The 27,352-nt window shown below is 39.9% G+C and overlaps 1 protein-coding gene across 2 annotated transcripts in view; it reads right to left on the bottom strand.

Moving 5' to 3' along the window:
• CTNND2 (catenin delta 2) overlaps window positions 1–27,352 on the bottom strand; it is a 1,102,711-nt gene that overhangs the window by 685,621 nt on the left and 389,738 nt on the right. For both annotated transcript variants that reach the window (XM_027520452.1, XM_027520453.1), the window contains exon 3: window positions 2,202–2,314. In XM_027520452.1, the coding sequence (XP_027376253.1) occupies window positions 2,202–2,314 (113 nt within the window). The remainder of the gene's footprint in view (window positions 1–2,201; window positions 2,315–27,352) is intronic.

Genomic DNA, 27,352 nt, shown 5'->3' with positions numbered 1-27,352 from the left:
CAATCCATTAGGTAACAGAGATTTGGGGTCACCTACTTCACATTCTCAAGAGTGCAAGACTGATTTCTTACAGGCCTCTTACTGGATGAGTCACCCTTGGGTCAGATACCCATTTCTGATCCAATCAGCAGTTGGAAATTAAGACACAGGACACAGCATGGTCCCCCAGACCTGCTGCTACCAAGGGCTAGTGGTGGGTGAAACAAAATACAAGGTGGAGAATACGCAAAAGTATCACACAGAAATATCAGGAATATGAATGGAACTTGATCTGTGGCGTTGGAGAAGACTCTTGAGAGTCCCTTGGACTTCAAGGAGATCCAACCAGTCCATCCTAAAGGAGATCAGTCCTGGGTATTCATTAGAAGGACTGATGCTGAAGCTGAAACTCCAATACTTTGGCCACCTGATGCGAAGAACTGACTCATTAGAAAAGACCCTGATGCTGGGAAAGATTGAAGGTGGGAGGAGAAGGGGATGACAGAGGATGAGATGGCTGGATGGCATCACTGACTTGATGACATGAGTCTGAGTAAACTCCAGGAGTTGGTGATGGACAGGGAGGCCTGGCATGCTGCGATTCATGGGATCACAAAGAGTTGGACATGACTGAGCGACTGAACTGAATTGAACTGAATGGAAAAGGTGATCTGACCAGTAGTGAAACAATGGGTTTCAAAACAAATGAAGATGCAGATGTCAATTTGACAGTGTTTATGGACCTGAAAATCCTGACAGACTTAGCTACTCAGGTGATGTTCACCACTGAAAAAAGCTCCTCCAATATACGCAAATCCCTGTATTAAATCGAATACACACTTACAAATATTATTTTTCTCCACACTTTAACCTCAACATCTTCAACCGGCCAACCTTCTGAAAACAATTTCAAGTGGACACAAATTACTTCCCCTTTTTCTTGTCCATCCTGCTTTAGTTAATTTGGATGTTCAGACAAGTCTATGAGGAGTTGAAGAGATCACAATGGATCTGTATCTGCAGCTCTACATCGCTTAGGTGTTCAGATGCCGAAGCTGATATGCTTTCACACACCCCAAACGCAACCGAAAAGGATATTTCAGAGTAATTTAGTCTGACAACAAATGGTGCAATGATTTCCTTTGAACGGTAATCATTGTTAAACAAAGAAAAGAACAATGTTAGAAGACTAATGGCAGGAGGCTCTAACAAGAAAACATTCCAACTACAAACAAACCTTACAGTGATAGAATATTTTAGAGCAATGGACTCAAGGATGTTTTCATTCCTTGTGGCCGTAGTTGGTTAAGACTCTTAAACTCACATTTCTGCTTCCTGGGCAGAGTGGCCATAGACCCCAAGACTAGGAATCCCTGCCCATTTCCATTTATGAAGGGGCCATGTGACCAGTTCTCAACAATGGACTGTGGGTGCAGTGATGTAACCAACAATGCAGTTGAACAGAAGGCCAAAGAGTATGGCAGGGTTCTCAAGAGAGAAGATACCTCCCTGAAAATGTAGCACGTCAAAACCACAATATAGAACAACATGACAAGAAAGTACAATGCACTTTTAGAAATAAAAGTCATCTTATAGAGCTTTATTTATGTTTCTTTCACGCACACACTTCTATTTTTAAATATGGAAACATGGTCCTTAGGCAGATAATTTATTTTGTGGTCAAGTGACGAAGGTTTGTTTTTAAATATTTCATAATCTCATACCAAGCGTAATTGAATAATCATTCTATCTATGAAATGTTTTCACACACAGAAATTGCATGTGCAGTTGATGTTTGAGGAGCAATTTTCTACTGTAGCATTGTATATTAGCAAACAATGCAAGTTAGATCAAAACCTTCTCTCTTTCATTTCCAGAACCTGCAACTCTTGATCATTCAGAAAAAAAAAGAACCAAACGGAGAGACTGTGACATATCATCTTCTCATTTCCAGCAAACTTACTAAATGCAAAGCCTCCTTTTTATGTAAAACGACATGTACTTTGCATTCAGGGCAAGTGTGCATTTTGTGAAAAGAGATTCAAGCACAAATCACTTCGGACACCTTTTGAACATCTTAAATCAGGTCAGTTACAATTCCTTTCCAACATTTGACTGAGTGTTCTAATGCCACCACTAGGCTTGTAAGGAGAAGATAAACACCACAATTTCCTTCCACTGGCAAAGCAAAGCCCAGCCCCGAGGAGCAGAGTGCCCAGTACCTGACGCTGCTCATGCTGCCCGTCTCCGATCCAAGCTTGCATCGCTCCAGTTGGCTGGCGACGATCTGGCGTTCTGCCTCCAGTTCTCGGGTCAGCCTTTCAAACTGTAATTCCTGAAATAAAACCACCAAAAAGATAAATTCTAACAACTATACAGAAAGTGGAAATCAGACCAAAAAGACAGGATGGTCAAGGGGAAAACTAGGATTTTTTTTTTTTCCCAAGACGTCCAATTTGAGAAGCAGAGGTTGCTGATGCGGGCTTGAAGAAGGATGAGAATTTTAGACAGACCCGAGTTCATATCACAGTCCTGGAACCTGTCAGTCTCAGGGCCTTGAATGAGCTGTTGAGTTTTTCTAAAGATTAGTTTCATTACCTGTAAAATGGGTTTACAACACTTATTAGGTTGAGGTGAAGATTAAATGAGACACTGACCATGAAGAATAAGCCTGTGGTATGTCTGGCAAATGTCCAGTACCCAACAGATATTAATACTCCTGTCACAAAAAGTGAAACCCATAATAAAGAAACTATTTTTATATGATTTGGAGTATTGAGTTTAGTCCCTACTGGCCATCTAGTTGTCTCAATATACTAATTTCATCTTCATGTTACTTACATATTACAGATGAAGGAAAATAATGCTTTTAAAGCTTCATGTTTCATTCTTTACATTTCAGTAGAACAACAAGGACAATAATTCTAATTACAAAGGTCTAATTATGTGGTGAACTACGAAGTGAATAACCTTTGCAGTACTTGATACATCACCTTATAAAACAGTCAACGAAATCAAGGAAGAATGTTTCTATAAAGCTACCTAAAACCCACTGTGCAAAGGTTACTTTTAATGAAAAATGCTTCATTCAGTACATCAAGGATTTTGACTGTTTCAACTACAGGACTCTTATATCATATTTTAATCTTTATGTTTTATTTTTCCATATACTTCAGTTTTTTAATAAACATAATTACAGCAAATTACTTATTTTATCTTAAAAAATTCAGAAAAGGTTTTCACAATATCACAATTAACTTCTTTTAAAAAACAAATTATTTGCACATTTGTGTTTTGGGGATCGGAAAACTTCTAAGAATGCTGAAAAATACTGAAAAACAGGGTGGGGGTCAATTTGGAAGAACTAAAACTCCCAACATTACAGGGCTTTGTCTTCCCAGAAAAGATGAGTTCATTTTATTTGCTACCATGGGATGCTCTAGAGTGAAATCTTTAAAAAGTACGACCTAATGTGTCCTCTGAATGCAGAGTTCCCAAGAATAGCAAGAAGAGATAAGAAAGCCTTCCTCAGCAATCAATGCAAAGAAATAGAGGAAAACAACAGAATGGGAAAGACTAGAGATCTCTTCAAGAAAATTAGAGATACCAAGGGAACATTTCATGCAAAGATGGGCTCGATAAAGGACAGAAATGGTATGCACCTAACAGAAGCAGAAGATATTAAGAAGAGATGGCAAGAATACACAGAAGAACTATACAAAAAAGGTCTTCACAACCCAGATAATCACAATGGTGTGATCACTGACCTAGAGCCAGACATCCTGGAATGTGAAGTCAAGTGGGCCTTAGAAAGCATCACTACAAACAAAGCTAGTGGAGGTGATGGAATTCCAGTTGAGCTATTTCAAAACCTGAAAGATGATGCTGTGAAAGTGCTGCACTCAGTATGCCAGCAAATTTGGAAAACTCAGCAGTGGCCACAGGACTGGAAAAGGTCAGTTTTCATTCCAATCCCAAAGAAAGGCAATGCCAAAGAATGCTCAAACTACCGCACAATTGCACTCATCTCATACGCTAGTAAAGTAATGCTCAAAATTCTCCAAGCCAGGCTTCAGCAATATGTGAACCGTGAACTTTCTGATGTTCAAGCTGGTTTTAGAAAAGGCAGAGGAACCAGAGATCAAATTGCCAACATCTGCTGGATCATGGAAAAAGCAAGAGAGTTCCAGAAAAACATCTATTTCTGCTTTATTGACTATGCCAAAGCCTTTGACTATGTGGATCACAATCAACTGTGGAAAATTCTGAAAGAGATGGGAATACCAGACTACCTGATCTGCCTCTTGAGAAATTTGTATGCAGGTCAGGAAGTTAGAACTGGACATGGAACAACAGACTGGTTCCAAATAGGAAAAGAGTACGTCAAGGCTGTATATTGTCACCCTGCTTATTTAACTTATATACAGAGTACATAATGAGAAACGCTGGACTGGAAGAAGCACAAGCTGGACTCAAGATTGCCGGGAGAAATATCAATAACCTCAGATATGCAGATGACACCACCCTTATGGCAGAAAGTGAAGAGGAACTCAAAAGCCTCTTGATGAAAGTGAAAGTGGAGAGTGAAAAAGTTGGCTTAAAGCTCAACATTCAGAAAATGAAGATGATGGCATCTGGCCCCACCATTTCATGGGAAATAGATGGGGAAAAAGTGGAAACAGTGTCAGACTTTATTTTTTTGCGCTCCAAAATCACTGCAGATGGTGACTGCAGCCATGAAATTAAAAGACGCTTACTCCTTGGGAGAAAAGTTATGACCAACCTAGATAGCATATTCAAAAGCAGAGACATTACTTTGCCAACAAAGGTTTGTCCAGTCAAGGCTATGGTTTTTCCAGTGGTCATGTATGGATGTGAGAGTTGGACTGTGAAGAAAGCTGAGCACCGAAGAATTGATGCTTTTGAACTGTGGTGTTGGAGAAGACTCTTGAGAGTCCATTGGACTGCAAGAGATCCAACCAGTCCATTCTGAAGGAGATCAGCCCTGGGATTTCTTTGGAAGGAATGATGCTAAAGCTGAAACTGCAGTACTTTGGCTACCTCATTCGAAGAGTTGACTCATTGGAAAAGACTCTGATGCTGGCGGGGGCAGGAGGAGAAGGGGACAACAGAGGATGAGAATGCTGGATGGCATCACTGACTCAATGGACGTGGAGTCTGGGTGAACTCAGGGAGTTGGTGATGGACAGGGAGGCCTGGCGTGCTGCGATTCCTGGGGTCACAAAGAGTCAGACACGACTGAGCGACTGAACTGAATGTGTCCTCTAAATATATTAAAAATACCCTTGCTCTTTTCCACAAGAGCAGATTATTTTATTTCATCTTCATTTTATTTGTCTTTAATTTGGTTATGCAATGGCAATGGTTTCTTTATTGTTTTAGTAGTTTATACTTTTTCACACAATCCCACTTTTAAATCTCCTACCCGAATAGTGGGGGCTTCCCAGGTAGCTCAGTGGTAAAGAATTCACCTGCAGGAGATGTGGGTTCAGTCCCTCAGTCTGGACTATCCCCTGGAGAAGGAAGTGGCAAACCACTCTAGTATTCTTGCCTGGAAAATCCCATTGACCAAGGACCTTGGTAGGCTCCTTGGGGAGCCTAAAAGAGTCACAAAAGAGTCAGACAAGACTTAGGGACTAAACAACAACTTCTACGGTGACCCTCCCCCTCTCCTTTTCCCCACAGTTACCAAATATTTGCAAATATTTTCTCCCATTTTGACAGTTGATTTTGTTTTGTTCATGGCTTCTTTTGCTGTGAAAAAGCTTTTAGATTAAATTAGTTCTCATTTGTTTATTATTGTTTTTATTACTATAGGAGGTGGAATAAAAATGAGCTTGCTGTGATTTATATCAAAGAATATTCTATGTTTACCTGTAAGAGTTGTAATAATATCCTGTTCTACACTTAGGTCTTTGATCCATTTTGAGTTTATTTTGGTGTATGGTGTTAGGGAGTGTTCTAATTTCATTCTTTTATATGTAGCTGTCCAGTTTTCCCAGCACCACTTATTGAAGAGCCTGTCTTTTCTTCATTGTATATTTTTCACTCCCTTGTCATAGACAAGGTGACCATAAGTGTGTGGGGTTAACTCTGGGCTTTCTATCCTATTTCACTTGTCTATATTTCTTCTTGTTGCACCAGGGCCATACTCTCTTGATTACCATGGCTTTGTAGTATTTTAGTCTGAAATCAGGACATCCAATTCCTCCAGTTCCTTTTTCTTCCTCAAGACTGCCTTGTCTATTCAGTGTCTTCTGTGTTTCCATACAAATTTTATAATATTTTTGTTCTAGTTCAATGAAAAATGTCATTGGTAATTTGATACATATTGCATTGAATCAGTAGATTGCTTTGGGTAGTACAGTCATTTTTACAATATTGACTCTTACAAACCAAAAACAGGGTGTATCACCATCTGTATGTGTCATCTTCGATTTCTTTCATCAGCATCTTATAGTTTTCTAAGTACGTCTTTTGCCCCCTTCAGTAGGTTTATTCTGAGACATTTTATTCTTTTCATTGTGATGGTAAATGGAATTGTTTCCTTAATTTCTGTTTCTAATCTCTTGTTGTTAGTGGATAGAAATGCAAGACATTTATGTGCATTACTTTTGTACCCTGCAACTTCACCAGATTTACTGATGAACTCTAATAATTTTCTGGCAGCATTTTCAGGATTTTCTATGTATAATATTACATCATCTACAAACAGTGACAGCTTTACTTCTTTCCAATTTGGACTCTTTTTATTTCTTTTTATTCTCTGATTGCCGTGTCTAGGATTTCCAAAAGTATAATGAATTATGGTGCTAAGAGTGGACATCCTTGTAATCTTAGAGGAAATGCTTTCAATTTTTCATCATTGAGAATGATGTTTGCAGTGTTATCTATCATATATAGCTTTTATGATGTTGCAGTAGGTGCCCACTCTGTGCCCACTTTCTGGAGAGTTTTATAAACAATGAGTCTTAAGTTTTGACAAAAGTTTCTTTCTGCATCTATTGAGATGATACTATGATTTTGATTCATCAGTTTTTTAATATGGTTTGTCACATTGACTGTGGCATATCTCAAATAATCCTTGCATCCTTGGGATAAATCCTACTGGATCATGATGTATGATCCTTTTCACGTGTTGTTGGATTCTGTTTGCTAGTATTTTGTTGAGGATTTTTGTGTCTATGTTCATCAGCCATAATGGCCTATAATTTTCTTTTTGCTATACCTTTGTCTGCTTTTGGTATCAGAGTAACTCTGGCCTCATAGAATGAGTTTGGAAGTGTTCCTTCCTCTGTGATTTAGAGGAAGAATTTGAGAAGATACGTGTTAGCGCCTCTCTAAATTTTTAATAGAATTTGCCTGTGATGTCATTCAATCTTGGACTTTGTTGAAAGGTCTTTAATCACAGTTTCATTACTTGTGATTGGTTAGTTCACATTTTTATTTCTTCCTTGTTAAGTCTTGGACAGCTGTACTTTTCCAAGAATTTGTCCATTTCTTCCAGGTTGTCCATTTTATTGGCATGTAGTTGCTTGTAGTAGTCGCTTATGAGCCTCTTATTTCTGTGGTGTCAGTTGTAACTTCTCTTTCATTTACAATTTTATTGTCTGAGTCCTTACTCTTGTTTTTCTTGAAGAGTCTCTAATATGGCAAGACAATCTGAATCAGGATTTATAAACCTTCCTGGGTTTCTAATAGAATAAACACTAATCTTGGGTGTGCTTGCTGGAGACTGTGGCCTCACTACTCATATACTTTTTCACACCATTTTTATGGGTGGAGGGTATTAGGAGACTTTGTTTCATGTAAGCTGCCTTCCAAACCTATAGTCACAATATCCAGTGCTCTTCATCTGTATAGATTTATTTCCATCTGGTATCATTTTTCTTCTGTCAGAAAGACTTCTTTTAATATTTCTTGTAATGTGGTTCCTTCAGTGATTTATTATTTCTGATTTACAGCCTAATGAAGTTTTCATTTTGCCCTCATCTTTGAAAGACAGGTTTGTTTCACTGTCTTCTCTTGCACTTAGTGTTTCTAACAAAACAATGCAAAACTACGGCCTTTCCTACCTTCACGTCTTTGAATATAGTGTCTTTTTTGTTCTGACTCCGCTTGAGACTTTCTCTTTACCACCAGTGTTGGATAACTCCTTATGAAGTTCTTTGCAAGCAGCTTTCTTTGGGTTTCCTATACTTGGGGTCCATTTGGTTTCTTGGGTCTGTTAATTTATAGTTTCTATCAAATATGGAACTTTTTCAGCCATTAGCTCTTCAAAAAAATTTTTTTTTCTTACCCACTATATGCTCTCCTTTGTTGACTAAAATTAAGTGTACATTAGGCCATTTGGAATTGTCCCACAGTTATGGATTCCTTTTTCCACTTTTAAAAGTTTTTTTTTTTTTCTTTCTTTGTGTTTCACATTGTTTGGTTTTATTGGTGTTTTCAAGTTAACTGATCCCTTCTTCTGTGATGTCTAATCTACCATCAGTCCCATGGAGTATATTTTTAATCTTAGACACTAATGAATTAAAGATCTCTGGAACTTTAATTTGGGTATTTCTTATATCTTCCATGTCCCAATTTATGAACATATGGAATACACACATAAAAAATATTTTACTATCCTTATTTGCTAATTCTAGCATCTGTGTCAGTTTCAACTGATTGATTTTTCTCCTCAGCATGGGCCCCATTTTCACTTTTCTGCACATGTGATCTTTGATGGAACATAATACATTTTGAATTTTACCCTGTTGTGTTTTGGGCATCTTCATATTCCTGCAAATGCCTTAAGCTCTGTTCTGGGACACAGTGAAGCTACTTGGAACTAATTTGATACATCTGAGTCTGGTATTTAAGACTTGTTAAGGAAACAGAGCATCATTTAGTCCAGAGTTAATTACTCTACCCTACCTAGGCAGACCTTTCTGTGTACTCAATGGTCTGTGAATTATGGGATTTCCCAGCTTGGCTGGAGGGTGTAAGCATGTATTTCTGGTCCCAGTGTGAGCACCAGGGACTATTCCCGACCATCCTTTCAGGGTAGTTCTTCCCCTGCTCTCTGGTGGTTCCCGCAAGTACACGGGCTTCTCATTTCTCTGCTGCCTAGTTGAAGGGGACCCTCAACGGATCTCAAGGCTTTTCTTTCTGTGCAGGAATCACCTTTTTCCTATTTTCCCTGCAAATTCCAGCCACCTTTACTCCCTAGACCCTCAGTACCTTCTCCCCAGCTCAGGGAGTCCTCAGGGCTCTGCCTGGGTCCCCCTTTCTCCACTGCTGCAGGGAAATTCTCTCAAGGCAGTAAGCCAGGGCAATTGTAAGGCTCACCACATTTGCTTTTGTCTCTTTAAGAATCTTTTTTTTTTCTTTTTTTTAAACTGAAGTCCTAGATGGCTCAGATGGTAAAGAATCCACCTGCAATGCGGGAGACCTGGGTTTGATCCTGGGGTTGGGAAGATGCCCTGGAGGAGGGGATGGAAACTCACTCGAGTATCCTTGCCTGGAGAATTTCATGGACAGAGGAGCCTGGTGGGCTACACCCCATGGGGTCACAAAGAGTTAGACACGACTGAGCCACTAAGCACACACACGTATTGTATTGACAGGAAATAATACATGCCATGTATTTGCCATTCTTGTATAAGTAATAAAACTCTATTATTATATATTATGAGGAGGGCATAATCCACTCCAGTATTCTTGCCTGGAGAATCCCTATGGATGGAGGATCCTGGTGGGCTATAGTCCATGGGGTTGCAAAGAGTCAGACACGACTGAACAACTAAGCACATAATTAATTTACAATATTGTGTTAGGTTCAGGTTCTTAGCAAAATGATTTATATATGTATATAAAACAATATATATATATACACATATGTATATAAATATAAATATATATATATACACAAACACAATCTATATATATAATGAATCTTTATCTTCCTGACCCAGGAAGTGAATCCTTGTCTCTTGTGTCTCTTGCACTGGTAGGATGATTCTTAATAACTATGCCAGTGCCACCTGGGATGCCTTATACATAATCTATATATATAATGCACACACGCACACACACATACACACAAACACACACACACATATAGGTTTTGGTAACATACACACAATGCATTTTTGAGAAATAAAACTTGTCTTATAGAGTTTTGTTTCTTTCACACATACACTCACACATTCAAACCATACACGCTATAATATATAAAATAGTTAACCAACAGTGAGCTGCTGCACAGGCAACTATATTCAATATTTTGTAATAATGTACAAGGGAAAATAATCTGAAAAAGAATATACGTATATATCTAATATACTTCAATAATTTTTTTTAAAGAATCACTGTCCTTCATTGCTTAAAGTTCAGTGTTTTAAAAACTGGTTTTCCTAATTTGTTTGTACATAGATATTTTTTGTTGTTTTAGGTGGGAAGGTATTTCTAGGCACTGTTATTTTCTTAGCTGAAAGGTTTTTAAGAATTAGCTATTATTCCATCATGCATGATTTGTAAATGCTTTTTTCCTATTGTATTAAAAATTCATATTAAACATATTACTAAACAGCTAAATAGTTAAGTTTTTACTCATTTTCTTAAATATTGCTCACTACTACATTATTAAAAATAGAGCTAATTTTGGGTTATTTTTTCCTTTTGACTGCATGACTTTTTAATTGAAATGGCATTTTCTCCATTTAGGAAATTGACTCAATTCATTGCCTTTTAAAAGATGTCCCTCCCATAAATGTTTACTTTGTCATTGCATATGTGAAACAAGGAATTTAGTGAATTTTCCTTCTGTGTTTTTCTATGGAATACATATTATATATCAAGATCTTCAAGGAAGGAGGAGGTTTCTCTTCTGCATCTAAAATTATATATTTTATTATTAAAATAAGATAAAAATAATAATAAAACTGGAGGAAAAATATTCATTAAGGACTTACTACTGATTGCATTACTAGTCAGCATATAAGGAGGAAACATCTCCTGCTGAGCTGCCATTGTATATCATATCTAGGACAGTCCTGGGGCATCATAGAGTCTCAATAAATATCTATTAAATAAATGTATCTGCACTGAGCTAAGTGCTTTACATGTATTGCCTTGTATAGGGGGAAAGGGAAAGTGAAAGTCATTCAGTTGTGTAAGACTCTTTGCAACCCCATGGACCACACAGTCTATGGAATTCTCCAGGCCAGAATACTGGAATGGGTAGCCATTCCCTTCTCCAGGGGATCTTCCCAACCCAGGGATGGAACCCAGGTCTCCCATATTGCAGGTGTATTCTTTACCAACTGAGCCACCAGGAAAGACCAGGAATACTGGAGTGGGTAGCCTATCCCTTCTCCAGGGGATCTTCCCAACCCAGGAATCAAATCAGAGTCTCCTGCATTGCAGGCAGATTCTTTACAAGCTGAGCTACCAGGGAAGTCCTTGTATAAATATGACAAAACTGCTCTTTCTTAGGTTCTGTTTTTCTTTCTTCCTTTACAAAAACACTGAGGTAATTAAGATCAAAGGATTAGCCTTGTCCAGGAAAGAAATTCTTCTTTCAAAAGTAGGAAAGACAATGAGATCAAAGATGATGTTTTAGGAGATCTGGATATAGAGAAGAGACAAGTTGAATGAAATAATTAATAATGGATGGTCTAAATATTCCCAGTACTGTCAACTATTTTGTTCCAGAGACCACAGCCATCTATAATGTAGAGAAGACATATGATGTCAGTATAAACTATGAGGTTCATTAACTTTCACATTTACTGATTTAAATAGTTTTTATTTGTATAAATTTTAGAGATTGGGTTCCGAAATGCCTTACTGCATTGTCACTTATTTTATAGTCATTTCTACTTTATTCCAACCCAAGCACCTAAGGAAGGGCTTTTTTTGCCACAGCATATGGTTGGGGATGGAAACTCTCAATGGAACTGGTCCTACTTGTAGTTTCATGCTTGGAACTGAAAACTGACCTTAGAATTGGTAACTAGAAGAGCTACAGCTGCTGCTGCTGCTTCAGCTGCTAAGTCACTTCAGTCGTGTCAGACTCTGTGTGACCCCATAGACAGCAGCCCACCAGGCTCCCCCATCCCTGGGATTCTCCAGGCAAGAACACTGGAGTGGGTTGCCATTTCCTTCTCCATTGTGTGAAAGTGAAAAGTGAAAGTGAAAAGTGAAAGTGAAGTGGCTCAGTCGTGTCCGACTCTTCGCGACCCCATGGACTGCAGCCCACCAGGCTCCTCCGTCCATGGGATTTTCTAGGCAAGAGTACTGGAGTGGGGTGCCATTGTCTTCTCTGAGCTACAGCTGAGGAGCTCTCAAACTTGGAGCACTCCTATGGTCTACAGGCATCTACAGTATCCTCCAGGGCATCATCACCCCATGAAGGAGCTTCTGTTCCAGTGGGAGGTACTCACCTTGTGATGTGGGTAGAAAGATAACCTTTCCCAGTTCTAACTCATTTTGGTATCTGGAGGGAGAACAGACCTCCCAGGACTGAATATTTCCTGGTATTAGATTCTTCGAGATGAAAGAGCATTCAAGAGAGGGACATTGCTAATAAGGCCTGGTGGGTATCCTAATGGGAAAAATAAACGTAGATATATTCAGTGAAATGTGTAGTATTGGTTGTAAGTGAATAATGTGAGATTAAGTTAATTCAGTGAAGGTGAGACTGAAAAGAGATATGAAAAGAACAGTGAAGAAAGCTCTTTGAAGCCTATCTAGATTTGAAGGGTAGAGAAACAAGAGATACTAGCAAAAAAAATACAAGAGTAACAAGGCCAGTAAGATGGCCTTCTCCTGGGAAGTTTTAGGGGAGAAATGGTGATATAAATTGGGCTATAAAAGATGATATACCAAAAACACAGGAGACAAAAACAAAAACAGACAAGTAGGACTAAATCAAATGAAAAAGTTACTTTTCCTTTCAGCAGAGGAAATAGCCAAGAGAATGAAAAGGCAATCTACAGGACGGTAGAAAATATTTAAAGGGGTTCATTTCTAAAGTAAATAAGGAACTCACACAACTCAGTAGCTAAAGAAAGAAAAGAAACCAGTTAGAAAATGGGTAAAGCACTTGAAAAGCCATTTCTCCAAGGAAGACACACAAATGCTAACAGGTATATTAAAAAAGGCAGTTCAACATTGCTACTGTCAAGGAATACAAATCAAAACCACAGTGTGATGTTATCTCATAACTGCTGGGATGGTGAGTATCAGAGGGCAAAAGACATCAAGTACTAGCAAGGGTGTAGAGAGACTGCACATGTTGATGGAAATGTAAAATGGTATGGAGGTTCTTTAAAAAACTGAAAACAGAACTACCATATGATCTGACAATCCCACTCCTGGGTAAACATCCAAAAGAAATGAAATTTGGATCTAAAGGAGATACCAGGACTCCCATATTTATTGCAGCATCAGTCACAGTAGTCAAGATAGGGAAGTAACTCTAATGTCCCAGAGACAAATGGATAAGGAAAATGTGGCATACACATATAAGGCAACATTACTCGGCCGTGAAAGACTTAGTCGTTCAGTCAAGTTCAACTCTTTGCAGCCTTATAGACTGTAGCCCTCCAGGCTCCTCTGTCCACAGATTTCTGCAGGCAAGAATACTGCAGTGGGTTCCCATTTCCTTCTCCAGGGGATCTTTCCCACCCAGGGATAAAACCTGGGTCTCCAGCATTGCAGGCAGATTCTTTACTATCTGACCTACCAAGGAAGACCTTAGAAAAGAAAAAAGTTATACTATTTGTGACAACATGGACCAACCTGAAAGACATTATGCTAAGTGAAATAAGTCAGCTACAGAAAGAAAAAAATTTAGATGATTCCACTTACATAAGGTATCTAAAATAGTCAAACTTACAGAAGCAGAAAATAGAATGGTAGTTGCCAGGGCCTAGGGAGTGGGGTAAATGGGAAGTTGTTCAAGGGTATAACATCTCAGTTATAGAAGCTGAACAAGTCTTGAGAGTGCCTATATTTAACAATAGTGTTAAAATTAACTTAAAACTTTGTTAATAGAGCATATCTCATTTTTAGTGTTTCTAAAACCCCTTCCCCTCATAAAAGGCAGAAGGACACAAGGACACTTTTTGAGGTGATGGATATGTTTATATGCTTATTACTTTTATTGTGGAGAAGGAAATGGTAACCCATTCCAGTATTCTTGCCTGGAAAATCCCATGGACCGAGGAACCTGGTAGGCTGTAGTCCATGGGGTCGCAAAGAGTCGGACACGACTGAGCGACTTAACTTTTACTTTCACTTTTATGGTAGTGATGGTATCCTGGGTGTATGTATATGTCCAAACTCATCAAATCATATACATTAATATGTGTATTTAAAAATGTAAATACACTAAATTCTTTGTAAAATAATTATAGTAAATAAAAGTTCTAAAAAAAAACAAAAAAAAAACAAAAACAAAATGTGATTTAGAAACTGTCCAGGGGAATTAGGATTTCATGGGAATTAAGAACAGTAGGTGATCACTGCAGCATTGCCTATAATAGCCAAGACACAGAATCAAACTAAGTGTCCATTGACAGATGAATGGAGAAAGATGTGCTGCATGTTTATATGTATGTATATATATATGTACATTATAAGAATATATACCATGAAATACTACTATCCATAAAAAACAATGAAATAATGCTATCTGCAGCAATATTTATAGACTTAGAGATTATCATACTAAGTGAAATCAGACAGAGAAAGATACATACAAGACCACTTTTATGCGAAGCCTAAATAACTGTTACAAATGAACTTTTATTTGCAAAATAGAAACACACTCACATACATACAAAACAAACTTATGGTTACTACATAGGAAGGGCTGGGCGGGGGGAGGGATAAATTAGGAGTCTGGGATTAACAGATACAAACTCCTATGTATAAAATATACAACCAACAAAGACCTATTGTACAGCACAAGGAACTGTCATAACCTATAGTGGAAAGGAACCTGACAGAGTATAAATATATACACTTGTATATGTGTAACTGGGCTTCCCGGGTGGCTCAGTGGGTAAAGGATCCACCTGCAATGCAGGAAAGTGCAGGAGATTCCGTTTCAATCCCTGTGTCAAGAAGATCCCTTGGAAAAGGGAATAACAACCTATTCTGATGGACAGGGAGGCCTGGCGTGCTGCAGTTCATGGGGTCGCAAAGAGTCCGACACGACTAAGCGACTGAACTGAACTGAACTGAATTGGTGTTCTTGCCTAGAGAATCCCATGGACAGAGGAACCTGAGGGGCTATAGTCCATAGGGTCTCAAGGAGTCAGACATGACTGAAGTGACCGAGCACAGCATATGTATAACTGAATCACTTTGCTCTACACTTGAAAATAACACAACATGGTAACACATCTGTACTTCCTCTGCAAAAAGTCTGATGGGTGGATTAGAGGGCATCCTATGATAAAAAAAAGTTTTAAGAAAAAGCAAGTATTGTCAGACAACCTTAATCTCTCAAGCAGGTGGAAATTATCTTGTTTTGGAGATTATAAAACTTTATAGAAGGAGTGGATGTATGAAAGTGAAGTCCATTAAAATGTATTGAGTAAAATTTAAATGATTCTCTCTCCTGGAATAGAATAGCACATTTTGAGTCACATACTATATTAGGATTCTTATAAGAAAAATTATCACATAGTTTTATAACTTTTTCCTAAAGATCCTGAATTAATAATTCATTTAACTTAATTAAATAGTTTATTAAACATTTTTAAATGGATAAAAACATGTAATGTCCCTTGAGTGGCTTAGCTAATTCAGCCTCAAAAGTGAAATCAGAAAACACGTACACACAGTTTCATTAATTCCTTCAATAAATATTTTATCTATTGTGGCACACTTTCAATTGGGATCCTAAATACAAGTGAGGTTTGAAACAGTGGAAAAATTTAGACTGAACAGAGCGTTAAGCAAAACTACATTTGTCAGATTTTATTCCTGGAAAAGAGATTGGACAGAAATGCAGAACAGAGAAGATGGATGAGATGCTGGATGGTGTAAAACAAAGGTGTTTCCCACTGTTGATTTTGAATATTCATTGGAAGTTCTGATGCTGACGCTGAAGCTCCACTCCTTTAGCCACTTGATATGAAGAGCTGACTCATTGGAAAAGACCCTGATGCTGTGAAAGACTGAAGGCAGGAGGAGAAGGAGACGACAGAGGATGACATGGTTGGATGGCATCACCGACTCAATGGACATGAGTTTGAGCAAGCTCTGGGAGGTAATGGAGAACAGAGGAGCCTGCCATGCCATAGTCCATGGGGTCACAAACAGTCGGACATGACTTGGCGACTAAACAACAACACAGCAACAACAGTGTTGATGTGATTGCTGAAATCCAAGGACTCAAGATACAAACCGACTGTGCTGAAGTGGGAAGGGGAAACTGAAACAATCCCAAGGCTATGTATGTGGAAAACACATGCTCAGGCATCCAGGCTTCTTTATCAACACCCCGTCCAGTAAGAGAAAACAATATTGAGGGTCAGACCCACTGAGACACACAACGGCAGTCCCGTTGTGCAAAGTGCAAGTGCCAAGTGCTCATGTTTGCTAACGAATGGAGGTGGGAATGAGCGTGGAGAGCAGTGAGGGGCACGGGCTTTGATCCATGCAACTGCCGCAGTGGAGGCTCCAGGGCACTCCTCAATGAGTCCTCAAGGAAAGCTTGCCCCTCCTGAACCAAGTGAGACGAGGAGGCAAAACTGAGTGATGAGCCACAGAAGGTGCCAGTCCTGTGAGGAAGACTGAAAGCCTGAAGTCTGATACCTCTAGACGTGGTCAACTTCCCTGCTGCCTCCTACTTCTTCAGTTTGGGTCCAGACCTAGTCTTATTTTGAGAGAATTCCTGGGTCAGTAATAAAGTTAGCAATCATTTCCAGGCCTGCGGCCTTTATAGGAGCATCTTCTAAAGGAATCAACCTTCCTGGGGACTGATGCTCTGCCTCTACATTCCATTTTGGTGCCTGTTGTGGGCTTTATTCGGAGAAGACAATGGCACCCCACTCCAGTACTCCTGCCTGGAAAATCCCATGGATGGAGGAGCCTGGAAGGCTGCAGTCCATGGGGTCGCTGAGGGTCACACTACTGAGCGACTTCACTTTCATGCATTGGAGAAGGAAATGGCAACCCACTCCAGTTGCCTTTTCATTCTCAATCCACTCTTGCCTTGAGAATCCCAGGGACAGGGGAGCCTGGTGGGCTGCCGTCTATGGGGTCACACAGAGTCGGACACGACTGAAGTGACTTAGCAGCAGCAGTGGGCTTTATTGGGATCTCTTGGCCCATCCAATGAGCCCTTCAACTGATAGACATCTCTGCTCTCCCCTGATCTCTTCCATCCTCTATATCCAAGACTAACATCCACGGCCTAATATCTCTCTGCCTCTTGCTGGAGTCTCAGCACACTGTCTCTTTCATTCAGAGGCTCACTGCTGCTGCTGTTGCTGCTGCTAAGTCATATCAGCAACCCCATGGACTGCAGCCTACTAGGCTCCTCCATCCGTGGGATTTTCCAGGCAAGAGTACTGGAGTGGGTTTCCATTGCCTTCTCTGAAAGGCTCACTATGCCCTGCATATTTCACTCCCCTATGTCTCGCCATCTTTTCTGCATAGGAGACCTGGTTTTTAGAAGCACCGATATCAACACAATCACATCAGTTTTATGAAAAAGGACATAATGGAAGATCACTGCTATTTCTTTTTTTTTTAAATTTATTTTTGGGTGTGCTGGGTCTTGGTTGCAATGCATGCCTTTCTCTAGTTGTGCTGAGAAAGGGCGACTGTCGAGTTGTGGAGTGTGGGCTTCTCATCGTGGAGACTTCTCTTGTTGCGAAGCACTAGCTCTAGAGTGTGTGGGCTCAGTGGATGTGCACTGTGGGCTCAGCAGTCGTGGCTCCCAGGCTCTAGAGCACAGGCTCACTAGTTGTGGTGCATGGGATTAGTTGCTCTGGGGCATGCGGAATCTTCCCAGACCAGGGATCGAACCTGTGTCTCCTGCCTTGGCAGGCAGATTCTTCACCACTGAGCCACCAGGGAAGCTCTCACTGCTATTTGTTCTCAGGCTCTAAGATTCCATGCTTTCAGGACATCTACTTAGTGACTCTGCTTGCAATACTGGAGCAAAATGACTGTTCAAGTATTTTGAAATATTAGAGAGGGAATTATAGTCATTATCAACTTATACTGTTGTCCTCAGATGTTCCCCTTGGAGAGGATCAGAGTCTAGGAATTGTTCTCTGTTCTCTGGCTGGACTCTCTGCAGGAAAGATGAAAGACGAGTTTTCCACTGTGTAGATGAATTTTTGCTCCCTGATGCCCTCATCGCTGCATCCATCAAGGATTCGTGTTATCAAGTGATTCTGGGTGACCTTTTTTCTCACATCACTTTTAATTCCCCTTTCACAGGAATGAGTTGACTTCATAGCCACAAACTCTGGGCGACGCTAATTTCATCACACCAAGACAGGTTCCGAAGCCAAATCTGAAGGGAAGGTGGAGCAGATGACAGGGTAATAATAGGAAGCTTACAACAAAGCATCCAATAAGTCTGGGAAGAACAAGTCTTGATGTTGAGATGGAATGGAACAAATCAATGTCAACTGTAAAGCTATGTAAACCTCATCGACAAGTCCAAAACTATGGCAAAGAGCTGTCCTTGAAAGTTTACAAAACTGACAAATTAGTGTTTTAAAGGACCATGGTGTCACCCTGGGTCACCTAGCAAGAAAGTGAATGACAGGAATCAGTGCCCCAAAGTGGAATCATAGGCACATTTCCAGAACGGTTTCAGTAAAATAAAATATAACAAACACCTCTCTCTGACCAACTCCAGTCTGTAAAATTTCATCAGTTCTAGCCAATGCGTTGATATCCAAATAAAGCTTGTTTATCAGGGGCTGTGCTCATTTGCTCAGTCGTGTTTGGCTCTTTGAGATCCCATGGACTGTAGCCCACCAGACTCCTCTGTCCACGGGATTTCCCAGGCAAGGATTCTGGAGAGGGTTGCCATTTCCTCCTCCAGGGGACTCTTCCTGACCCAGGGACAGAACTCAAGACTCTTTAGTCTCTGCATTGGCAGGCAGATTCTTTACTACTGCACCACCTGGGAATTTACTTAATTCCTCTAACTGTCAGTATTCCATAAAATAAAGAAGGGGATATTTCTTGGGAGTTTAAGATGATGTAAGAATCCATTAAGTTGGATACCAAGTTTAGTGATAATACTACATGGGTGACCCTTACCTACATCATGATAATTTCTGAACTTTTTAAATGGCTGGTATATAACTCAGAGCTACAAAATAAATCTTTACTGGTAATGGGGCCCTGATGTACATTTTGAAAATTGCCTACTAGTGATTGTTATGCCCATACCTACTTGGAAATAACTTTTATTTATGACACAGCCCACAATAATGACAATCAATACTTTAAGTGTTTACTTACCATATATCATACTCTACCAAATGCTTTATACGCATTAACTTATTTATTCCTCACATTTGACTCCTTAAGGTAGGCACTTTATTTTCTAAGACATCTTAAATTTAAGGATGCTAACTAGCTTCCCCAAAGATTAACTGGGACTAGAACTAAAAGTCTGTCTTAAATTAAATGTTCAGAATCCCACTGCCTGAAAACTCTTGAGCATTTGTTTGTATTGTTTTAATGGAGGTTATAGAACTAGGAACAATACCATCAAAATAAAAACACAAATCTCATTAATGTGGAATGCCTCCAGCTCACTTGTCCTAGTTTTTCTTGCCTTCCCAGATATAAAATATTGAAATTATTATGTCCAACTACAGACAGAATTATACTCAGTGCACCATCCAAGTTCACACTACCACTGAAATATTTCCTTCTAATAATGGCCCTTAACTTTTGCCACTGCCAAAGTCAGATATACCCCATGAAGGCAATGAGGATGTTGAAGAATTATGCTCCAGTGTCCTTGCCTATATTTAGCCTGTGATGGAGAAACCAGCATTCTAATATTTAAAGCCCGAAAGAGGAAGTACCAGAGCCCCAGGCTCAGCTGAAATCAATGACTTGCAGTCCCTCAAATGTCAGGTGGCGCTAGTGGTAAAGGACACACCTGTCAATGCAGGAGGGATAAGAGAAGCTGGTTCAATCCCTGGGTCAGGAAGATCCCCTGGAGGAGGGCATGCAACCCACTCCAGTATTCTTGCCTGGAGAATTCCATGGACAGAGGAGCCCGGAAGGCTAGAGTCCACAGGGTCGCAAAGAGTTGGAAATGACTGAAGTGACTTCATGCATGCACACACACACACACACACACACACACACACACACACACAAAGGAACTGTGACAATGCTCACTCTACACCCATTGCTTCCAATATCTACTTTCTCTTCTCCACTCTTCCCCTGATTCCAAGTCTAGGCAAAATGCCTCTGTCTTTTGTTTTATGCTGCCAGTCTCAACACTGACTCATTTAATTCCATCTGTTCTGTACATTACTGACCTCCCCTCACTCCTTACACAAGAGAAAAAATGACCAGGACTTTTATAGTGCCAACAATGCTTTACTGAATTCCCTTAATTACCTGCTTGTATTCCCTCGTAGAATATACATGTCTTCTTGGCAGGAACCACGTCTTTGCATGACCACCTTCCTCTCATCAAGCATTCAGTGTACTCAATGGATGGATGACTTACTGCGTGACTCAAACAACGTCTGGGTCAATATAAGAAAGTGTGCAGCAGTGTGTCTGCACAGAGCAAACTCACCAATGCCTTGGATAAAATGTAGGAGGTGAGGCTAAATTATTTTTGCGGCATTTCCAATACAAAATTCCTAGAATCTTTTTCATGATTTTCTCTCTCTTTCTCACACTCTGTCACTCATGATCTGCCTGTGGTACATTAAGTACCACTGTGATACTGTGATTTACAATAAGAACTGTACCTCTGGTCTTCATCCCCATCTCTGTCGCAGAAACCCTTGGGGTTTCACAAGTGGTAAGATTGTGACACAGGTGTCTTGTTAGATTAATGAGATGACTTTTGGACTACACCTAAGGACGGGGGCTGTTCTGGAGGAGAACCAACATTGTAATTAAAGGGTTGGAAAGCTCAGTTTTGGCCCCCAGACCTCTGGGAAGTGGTGGGGGGCCTGGAGATTGAGTTCAACTGCCAATTGCCAATAGCCAATAATTTAATAAACCATGCCTATGTAATAAAGCCTCCATAAAAACCCATAAGAATGTGGTTTGGTGATCTTCTAGGTTGGGGGACACTTGGAGATTTGCAGGGAGGAACTACCTCTGAGAGAGTCCTGGGCCCTTTCCCCAGACCTTACCCTATGCCTCTTGTCCATGTGGCTGCTTCTAAATTATATCCTCTTATAATAAACCAGTGATCTAGTAATAAAATGTTTCTGTGAGTCACTCTATCCAATTAACTGAACCCGCAAAGGAGGCTGCTGGAACACCGAATCTATAGTTGGTCAGTTGGCTAGAAGAACAAGCACCAACTTGGCCTTTCCATTGGTATATTAAGCGCGTTTGGAGGGTAGTGTCTGGGGGGCTAGGACTGAGCCTTTAGCCTGTGAGATCTGATGTTGCCATCTCCAGGTAGACAGTCTCAGAATTGAGCTGGACTGTAGGACAGGCAGTGGGTACCAGAGAATTGCCTGGTATGGGGGAAAACCCCACACTGAAATGGACAGCAGGGACATAACTCTCCCATCTGCTGCTCTAATCCCCACTGACTCTATTCTCATTCTGGCCACCAGTATTTTTGCCCAGAAACCTAAACTTACTATCCTAATTAGAGTGTCCACCTCTTGTTCAGACCTGCCTTCAATCTCAATACAGTCCCAAATCACCTTTAAAAAATTTAATGTGATTCTGTATTCATCTACTTACAACCTTTCAATGACTATTTTCTAAGGATAAAAATTACTAGTTCTTAATATTCAATTCTCCAATGGCTGAACACTTGATAATAGCAAAGGAAATATCCTTACCATAAGCATCATGATGTCTCTCTAAAGTCTAGATTCTGAGAAATTGAATATTTTGAATCAATCTGTCCCTATTCATATTTTTCTTTTGTTTACACGAAACAGATTTTTGCAAGTTACTATGCTATGATTAATTTGAAATTACAGGCATAACCTAACTGAAACTTAATCCTCTCACCACATTTTCTTCCAAATTTTACTACTGTTTAACTATAGATATACAGTGTAAAGTTTAGAAGAACATTATCAATATAGTCAAACAATTACTTTGTGTGATGTTTATAACTCAGTTACTCCCATGTTCAAAGATATTCTCCCTCTGGCCACCAAAAAATGTATGTAATTATTTTCAGAACAAGAAACAAATTTCTCTAATTTTGAGAAAAGCATCAGGAAGTACATGCTTTCACTGACCTAACTTTCAAAGGTCTCTTGCCAGATTACAAAATCCATATTAAAACAAAACAAACCAAAAAAAAAAAAAAAAACCCTCAACTAGTAAAATTGGCATTGTCATTTACTTAAAAAAATTTTTGTTTGTTTGTTTGTTTTCTATTTATTTATTGGCTGTGTGAGTCATTGTTGCTGTGCAGGCTTTTCTTTAGCTGTGGTGAGCAGGAGCTACTCTCTCGCTGCAGTGCATAGGCTTCTCATTGCAGTGGCTTCTCTTGTTGCAGAGCATAGGCTCTATGTGGGTGGCCTTCAGTATATGCACTGCAAGGAGCTCAGTTTTGTGGTTCCCAGGCTCTAGAGCACAGACTCAGTAGTTGTGGCACATGGGCTTAGTTGCTCCGAGGCATGTGGGATCTTCCTGGACCAGTGATCAAACCATGTCTCCTGCATTGGCAGGCAGATTCTTTACCACTGAACCACCAGGGAGGGCCTCTCACTTACTTTTATGGTATATCATTCACCAGAGTGGTTCCAAATAGGAAAAGGAGTACGTCAAGGCTGTATATTGTCACCCTGCTTATATAACTTATACGCAGAGTACAGCATGAGACACGCTGGGCTGGAAGAAGCACAAGCTGGAATCAAGATTGCTGGGAGAAATATCAATAACCTCAGATATGCAGATGATACCACCCTTATGGCAGAAAGTGAAGAGGAACTAAAAAGCCTCTTGATGAAAGTGAAAGAGGAGAGTGAAAAAGTTGGCTTAAAGCTCAACATTCAGAAAACGAAGATCATGATGTTCTATTTCCCAGGAAATAGATGGGGAAACAGTGGAAACAGTGTCAGACTTTATTTTTTTGGGCTCCAAAATCACTGCAGACGGTGACTGCAGCCATGAAATTAAAAGATGCTTGCTCCTTGGAAGGAAAGTTATGACCAACCTAGATAGCATACTCAAAAGCAGAGACATTACTTTGCCAACAAAGGTTCGTCTAGTCAAGGCTATGGTTTTTCCTGTGGTCATGTATGGATGTGAGACTTGGACTGTGAAGAAGGCTGAGCACCGAAGAATTGATGCTTTTGAACTGTGGTGTTGGAGAAGACTCTTGAGAGTCCCTTGGACTTCAAGGAGATCCAACCAGTCCATTCTGAAGGAGATCAGCTCTGGGTTTTCTTTGGAAGGAATGATGTTGAAGCTGAAACTCCAGTACTTAGGCCACATCATGCAAAGTGTTGACTCATTGGAAAAGACTCTGATGCTGGGAGGGATTGGGGGCAGGTGGAGAAGTGGACGACAGAGGATGAGATGGCTGGATGGCATCACTGACTGGATGGACATGAGTGAACTCTGGGAGTTGGTGATGGACAGGGAGGCCTGGCGTGCTGCGATTCATGGGGTCACAAAGAGTCGGACATGACTGAGCAACTGAACTGAACTGAACTATATCATTCATGTAGCAGAATAATCAATTTTCCCATGATTTATCATCTCCTTAACACAAAATTCCCTAGGAAGTTTACTGATAATAAACTTCAGATATTCAAACTCTGAAGTATTCAAAGTGCCAGTCATTATTTCAGGACCAGGAGATGTGTCATTTCTTCAGTGGGTCCAAGATTCTAGAGAGTTTGATCCTTAGCTCCTTGGAAATCAAAATCTGTCTCCAGTAATCTGGTGATATTGCTGCTTAATTTCTCTTCAGTACTACAGTATCAGGGTTCTCTGGCACATAAATGAAATGCAAAGGTAACACTGCTTTCTCACTAACATCAGCAACTTAGGTGGGGATTGAGCCATCAGTGTTGATTTGCCTGGAAACAAACAAGCTCCAATTATTCTGGAGTAATTGCTCACATGACTGAGTTCAAGGCAAGAACAATAATACCTTTTCCATTCAAATTTCTAGTACTTATTAAAGAGAGTTGCCAAATAAACATTTATGGAATGGATGAATAAATTAACAGTAGGGCAACAGATATTTATGTGCAAAGTTATCTGCAAGGTGCTGAATGACACAAATAGAAAAGATGTGGGTACAAAATTAGTTCATGTATGGATCCTATGATGGTTAATTTTATATGTCAAGTTGACCAGGCTAAGGCTAGACAGCTGGTAATACATTATTTCTCCATATGTCTCTGAAGGTGTTTCTGGAAGCGTTTAGCATTGTAAAGAGGAGACTAAATACAGAATGAGATCACTGTCACCAATGCAGGTTGGCATCATTCAAGACGGTGTAAATTATAATATTCAAAATAAGAACACTCTTATATAACTTTTAAAAATATAAATGGTGCAACAGTCTGATTCTGTTCTTCATTTATTATTTACTATGGAAAAGACTGATGCTGGGAGGGATTGGGGGCAGGAGGAGAAGGGGATGACAGAGGATGAGATGACTGGATGGCATCACTGACTCAATGGACGTGAATCTGAGTGAACTCTGGGAATTGGTGATGGACAGGGAGGCCTGGCGTGCTGCAATTCATGGGGTCGCAAAGAGTCGGACACGACTGAGCAACTGAACTGAACTGAACTGAATGGCTTCAATTAAAAAATATGATTTATACTATTTTCAGTGTTCATGACTTGAACATTTTGTCATGATCCTTCATAACACAAATCCTGTTGATTTAAGTCTAGTAAAATTCTTTGGAAGTACATCATCAACTAGAGTGCAAGTAAAATACTAAATTTTGTTGAGAGAGATTTAATGAAGTTCAAAGGCAACATCCAGTTAGGGAGGATAGAAAGGGCAACAGAAAGAGGGTAGAACGGTGAGGATGAAGAAACCCAGGACAAAGGCACAGGAAGAAGGGGAACCCTGAGCTGGACAGGGAGAGGCTACCTTCTGACCACGTGAAATGGTAGAGGAAAAGCACTCAGATGGAAGAGCACGAATTAAAGCACAGAAGCAGGCAAATACTGACCCTGGGCCTGTGTGTTTCAGGGAGTCTTAAGAGTTCAGTTTAAGGGTAGAGCAAGATTGCATTATCAGGCAAATCAGCTTGGAAGTTTTGACTTAAGCAACGGGGTGTACTCAACAATGATCCCAATTTTCATTATTTATTGTCTATGATACAACATCACATCTATCTCCAGACTCCAAGTTAGGAGTCCTTTGCACTTTTTTTTTTTTTTGAGCTCATCTGCTTAACTGATAAGAAAATACTTAACAAAACTTAGTTCTTGTTTATTTTGTTCTTGCATTTTACATCTGAAGGTCAACAGTTTTAACACAGATCCTATATTACATAATAAGGATATTGAACAGCAAGATGCTACTCTTCCTGTCCCTGAATGTTCCTGTCAACTGCAGAGATTTTTGATGATTGGCTCAAGTCCTGTGGGGCTGAGGGCACAGATGGCTACTAGCTCCTACAACCACAGGAACAGTCTCATTTGTCTTCTGCTTCATGTATATGGTCGACATTTCTTTCTGGTGAATTCTGTATCTTTCAGAGCTCCCATTCTTCATTGCCTCCAGAGTAGGTTTTAATTGCTACTGTTACATCTACTGTTGACTGAGAGACCCAAGGTTACCTATAGGGCTGACATCAGGCAAGAGGGAGTTACTATAATTGCACCATGATATAATAGTATAATGACTTTACTATTTATATAATAATAGCTGTTAACTGTTACTCTAATTATTTTATCTTCAAATGACCCCGTGAATGATTTAGGTTATGAAACAGAATTTATTTGTGTAAAGAGGGAGGGACTGGTCATCACAGAGGTTAAGTGAATAATTCAAGATTACTCAGTTAGTAACATAGCAGAGACAATAACACTGATAGTTAGCCCAGCAGTCTTTCCTATTCTTGACAAGGTATTTAATATGCATACCAACTCTTTTGTTTCATCCATGAAATATATTTCCCCACTGCTTAGGTAGTAATATGGATACATTCAAAACATGAACGTTCTTAAATTAACTTATTTAAACACAAATAGAACAAGGAGAGTTGATCCTACTTTTCATTCCTATCATACAATACAGTTGATTTAAAAATACCCTCTTTACTAAAGTAGCTTCATGGCTTGAACATCTAATTGTGATTCTTTCTCTAATCAACTTTCAAAGACTGGATTTAAGCCTATCTTCAGTGTTAGTTTCTTTACCTTTTTTTTTTCCTTTCTGAAATTTCTCTATTGGGAAAGAATCAAGTGAAATCTAACAAGGAATACATCCGTATTTGCATCCAGAAATTCAAACAAGAACTTGCAGGAATGCTGAGTTGATGACTGTACCACAGTTGAGATAATCTGTTATATGTCAAAGCAAGATGAACCATGAACCATCAATCTCTTCCCTAGTCATCATCCCCCAATCTCCCCCCAACATGGGGCAGTAGCTTAATGGACGTGCATTATCAATGCAGGCTTCTTTTCCATCATAAAGAACAGTGTACCAGGAGCATCTGGTACACTGAATTTGTCACACTGCAGACAAGCTAATCTCATTATGGGAGCCCACAGGGGAGAAGAGAAAAGATTCACATTTAGTCCATATGAACTACCAGGAGACCCATCAAGGCAGTTGGGCTAGCTCATGATACAGCAGCTTCTAGCAAATTACCAGCCCATAACAACTTAGTCATAATGAGCTGCAAGACCCTGCACCATAAGCTCCAAGCCATTAAAGGGAATTCAAGTACATGAATTCGTGTACACAGTAGAACCTTAGCATCTGTCTGCGCTAAGCCAATATTTTGCTTATATCTTTTTAGGAACAGCAAAATTACCGTTGTGTCCCCTGAAACTAGGGACTGGAATTTTCATCAACTGCAGTTTTCACCTGCGAGACAGGGCAGAGCCGATCCACTTCAGCCTCCCCCGGCCACCGAGCCGGGCAGCAAGCCGCTCATTCTGGCGGCTGTTTTGTACATATTAGGCTGATTTTCTC

Source organism: Bos indicus x Bos taurus, chromosome 20, assembly GCF_003369695.1.
Source record: "Bos indicus x Bos taurus breed Angus x Brahman F1 hybrid chromosome 20, Bos_hybrid_MaternalHap_v2.0, whole genome shotgun sequence".
NCBI lineage: Eukaryota > Metazoa > Chordata > Mammalia > Artiodactyla > Bovidae > Bos > Bos indicus x Bos taurus.
Note: the sequence above shows the minus strand (reverse complement) of the source record. Positions and strands in the feature narration are given on the sequence as shown.